The 4,221-nt window shown below is 43.0% G+C and overlaps 1 protein-coding gene across 1 annotated transcript; it reads right to left on the bottom strand.

Annotated features, from left to right (window-relative positions):
* Positions 1–540: 540 nt before the first annotated feature.
* LOC105119599 (transport inhibitor response 1-like protein) lies at positions 541–4,214 on the bottom strand. The gene is made up of 3 exons (XM_011017751.1): positions 3,147–4,214; positions 2,149–2,650; positions 541–2,063 (listed from the first exon to the last, which is right to left on the bottom strand). Exons 1-3 carry the CDS (start codon positions 3,791–3,793, stop codon positions 1,305–1,307), a joined length of 1,908 nt encoding a protein of 635 aa, XP_011016053.1. The 5' UTR covers positions 3,794–4,214; the 3' UTR covers positions 541–1,304.
* Between the last annotated feature and the right edge of the window lie 7 nt (positions 4,215–4,221).

A 4,221-nucleotide genomic window follows, 5' to 3' on the forward strand; every position in this document is an offset into this window, starting at 1 on the left:
TTCCACTTCGATGATAATTAAGCTTGCTTTTACCATCTTGCCTGAGAGAACACCAACAAAGTTGGCGGGTAGATGGATTTCTCTCCTGATAATGAGAGTGAGGAGAGTACTTGGCTGTGACAAATCATCAGATTATTGGTCCCACCTCCAGCCATAGAGAGAAGCGCCGCCGTGATACAAGTCACAGGACACCAAAGAGACCTGAAGTAATTCTCAATCGCTAATAGCCCAAACCACCGGATTCTCTTGTGGACAACCTAGCTCGCATTTGCAACTCAAGTTACAACAAGCCTCAAGGAGGAACATGAGAGATGAGAAATGATCAGACCCGTCCACAACCTTGAGGATTGGGATTCCCACCCAATGCAACCCCACACGGTGGGCAGGGGGGGCTGCAACATGTACTTGTACAACACTTTCCATATATAATTAATAGGGGCCTCCCTGTCAATTGATTATTCCACATTCAGGGAAGTGAGTGAGAGAGAGGGAGAGAGGGAGGGAGGGAGGGTATTGACACATTCCCACTAAAGATGTGTATGTGTATGGTCCATGCACATGCTGCATATTTGGCATTTATTACCCATCTCACATAGGCTACCAATAAAAATAATAAATCAACAGTCAAGTGCTACAACAACACATCTGAAAAAAACAAACGTTGAGAGAGAGAGAGAGAGACGAATCAAGTCTGGGCATTTAGTTCTCACCAGCTACACCTTACGACTAAGCTACCATTTGAATCAAATTAAGATACTAACTTCTTTCAACTGCGATTGCTTGCTCATTGGTTTTGCTTTTTCTGATTCTCCTTCACTGGTGGCACTCAAAGCGGAAGAAAAGATCCTTAATTTTTCCAAATCTCCAACCCATCTTGATTTCTTCATACAAAGAGGATAAAACGATTCTTTCCATTGAATACTTTACGCACCTCAACACCCATCCCTTTCCTCTGGGAGCCTTCTCATTTATGATCAAATGAATATGAAAAGCAAAAAAGAAATAAAATATAGAAGCATACCAATACAACAAGATCCAATGGTGGTCCAGTACCTTGAAGCAGATGCATCCAAACCCCCACCCCCCACAAAGAGATGTCTGTCCTCTTGAAAATATCAGGCTTCTGGCTTGAATGCCATTTGCAACAACACCGCCCAAGGACTGAACTCAACTTTCTCTAGCAAGGATCACCATGACTTTCTTACGGGCTATGAAAAAGGTACCCATCAAATCTAATTTCGAGCAAACAAATGCCCACAGCCACCATCAGAACAGCTGATGCAACTTCTTCTAGTACAAATGCCTTACAAGATGGAAACAAATTGTGGCACATCATGTCTTCTCCCTGCAAGAGACCGATACATGTACAATGTATCAACATACTCATCCATGTCCACATTATCTTCATGCTTAATCACTTCCACCACCAGGTGAGGCAATGCTTGAGCAACCTGTTGGCAGCCCTGATGAGACAACTTGCAAGCGGACATCCAAAGGAATCTCATATTGTAATAGTGGTGCAGACCAGATAGTAGAGCTGCATCCCCAAATGGACTGTCTCTAATCTCAAGCTTCTGTAATTTGGGACAACCCTCAAGCACATACTTCAACCCCATGTCACTATCGCCAGCAAAAGCAACTGATAGGGTCCTTACAATCTTCCCATATTTTCCAATGTAAGCAAAAGCTCTATCAGTCAATAAACCAGATACTGCAAGTCGAGTGAGCTTCCTGCAATTCATGACAATGGCTCCAAACCCTTCATCCATAGGTTCTCCAGTGACATGATCAGGCTGGTGGAGTCCCATTATGCAGAGACGGAAGGCCACAAGGTCTGGGCAGTTCTTTGACATAGCTATAACAGCAGCATTTGTCATCCGCGGGCAAAAATACAAAATAGATTGGAGCTTCCTGCAACCCTCTGAAATTGCTTGGAGGCCCACTTCAGAAACGGGGCCCTCGATGTCCTCCCTGGCTTCAAAAGGGAAAACCCGAAGCTCACGTAGTTCCTTGCAAGTTGTAGCCACAGCCTGAAGTCCTTCATCGCATATTGAATCAAGAACCTGGGCAATGAAAACCAAAAGAATTCTCAGAACACACATTTCATGGCAGTTTCTGTTTAAACAAGGGACCCAACAAAACACATACCCAGAAAGTCTGAAGCTTGTGGCAATTGCTTATAATTGGTTTGAGCTGTTCTGCGCTGATATTAGCATAACTAAAGTTCAGTGAAGTGAGATTGGCGCAGACTGGGTATATTGCAGGCAAATAATCTGGAATGATTTCCCTGAATCCAGATAGGCAAACTAGTGATTTGCAAGCAGCAAATGCAGAGACATAATCTAGTTCCTGTTCACCTTGAGCCACATCCTCTGATTGGCTAAATGAGCCTGTCCCAAGATGTGTGAGCTGCGGAGCTCGAACCATTAGACGGTATAGTTGCCCAATTGAAACGAATCTGTTTAGCCTAAGTTTCTTAAGTGATGGGGACCTAGCCACCAGCCTCTCTAGTGCATCAAAATCAATGGGACATTCTACACAATCTAAAATCAGGGATTCAAGACATGTTTCAGTATCTGGAAAACACAAAATCCAATCCACTTCATCATCCGATACTTCTGATTCAATCAGATCAAGCACTTTGAGTTGCCTGTACACAAACAGAGCAGTACACAACATACTATAAGTCCACCAGACAACAACTTTCTTATCAGAAATTTCAATAATTTCAGTTCCACTCTTTTATATCCCCACTGCCCAAAAAAGCATCATTTAGACCAACAAACAGAAAAGATAAAATAAAAATCACCAACAATATCACAGCCAGCAAAAGTTCCAAAATTTTATAGATCAAAAAGCTATATCCATAATCACTAAATTAATTCCCTAATATCTCAGCATTGCTTAGATGCAGATATTGCTATAAAAATCCATTTAATTAAACAGACAAACAAATGCCAACCTAGCAAGAGACCAAATCTTGAAACAGCTTCTAGCTCCACAAAGATCTAAACATTCATTCTATAAACATAGAATCAAAACAAGGTTTCAAACTTTAACAACCAACAGCTAATCAAACAAACCAAATACCTAGAAAGATTAACTGACAATGCAATCAGATCTATGAAGGGGAAAAAACAACGTACCTGCACTTACTAGCCACAACAGCCAGTCCACTAGTACCAAACCCATCACAGCAAACAAGCACGAGCTCTTTGAACCCCGAAAATGACTCCGCAAGCAAAGCCAGATCATCATCCGTCACTGACATCCTCTTCAAATGAATCTTCTCTAACCAAGGGTAAGCCTTTGCCATAGCAGAGACCCAAGGCGCGAAGTGGGCTCCCCAATTAGCCGGCATCAGGTTAAAATCAGCGAACCTTGGCTTTCCTTTTAGCGTCACCGAACGGATTCGAGTAAACCGCGACGTAGCGCGTTCTGGAGACACCGCGTAGCAGTTTCCGATAAACAAATCGGATCGGGTCATAGCCTCGACCCGGTACCATAACCTACAAACCAATGACGCAGCGTTTCGGTCCTTACGTGAGGTTAAGAACCAGAGAACGTTTTCTAAGACGTTTTCGAGGACTTGGTCCGGGTATGGAGCTGAGTATTCAGGGATGGAAGACGAGCCCGACCCGGACCCAGGAGTGCAGGTCCGTGTTGGGCAAGAATCGTTGGCGATTGAATCCGACGGCGGAGATCGGTCGTCGTCTTCTGACATGTCAGTTCGATCGTCTCTCATATAATTAGAGTCAGTATCTGATGATCTAGGCTTTTTGTTGGTGATCATATAAATTTCAGAGGAAAAAAACAGTATGATTTTTTTTTCTTTCTTTCTTGAGGTTTTCGAATGGGGAAAGTTTTGAGTGATTCTTTTTTATCACACGAGAGAAGTTGAGTCTGGGATTATGGGCAGAGAGAGAGAGAGAGAGATGAGTGAAGAGAGATTGCGGAGAGGATGCGAAGGAAGTGAAGGAATTTGATTATTTAGAGTATAATTGGTGACAAGAAGGGTGTGAAGAGTAGGAGGCTGTGGTGTCTACTAGACTGAGTAGCATTGGGATTCTCCATGCTGCCTTCTTACTCTCTCTCTTTCATCTGCAATATCCAATGGCTCTCCACGTTTCTCCTCCATTATTTGGGGGTTTTCTTCTCTTTCTCCCCTTCCCCTCCTTTTAGCAAAAGCTCCTTTTCTTTTCTTTTCTTTTCTTTTCTTTT

This window comes from Populus euphratica, unplaced genomic scaffold, assembly GCF_000495115.2.
Source record: "Populus euphratica unplaced genomic scaffold, PopEup_1.0 scaffold3191.1, whole genome shotgun sequence".
Classification (NCBI taxonomy): domain Eukaryota; kingdom Viridiplantae; phylum Streptophyta; class Magnoliopsida; order Malpighiales; family Salicaceae; genus Populus; species Populus euphratica.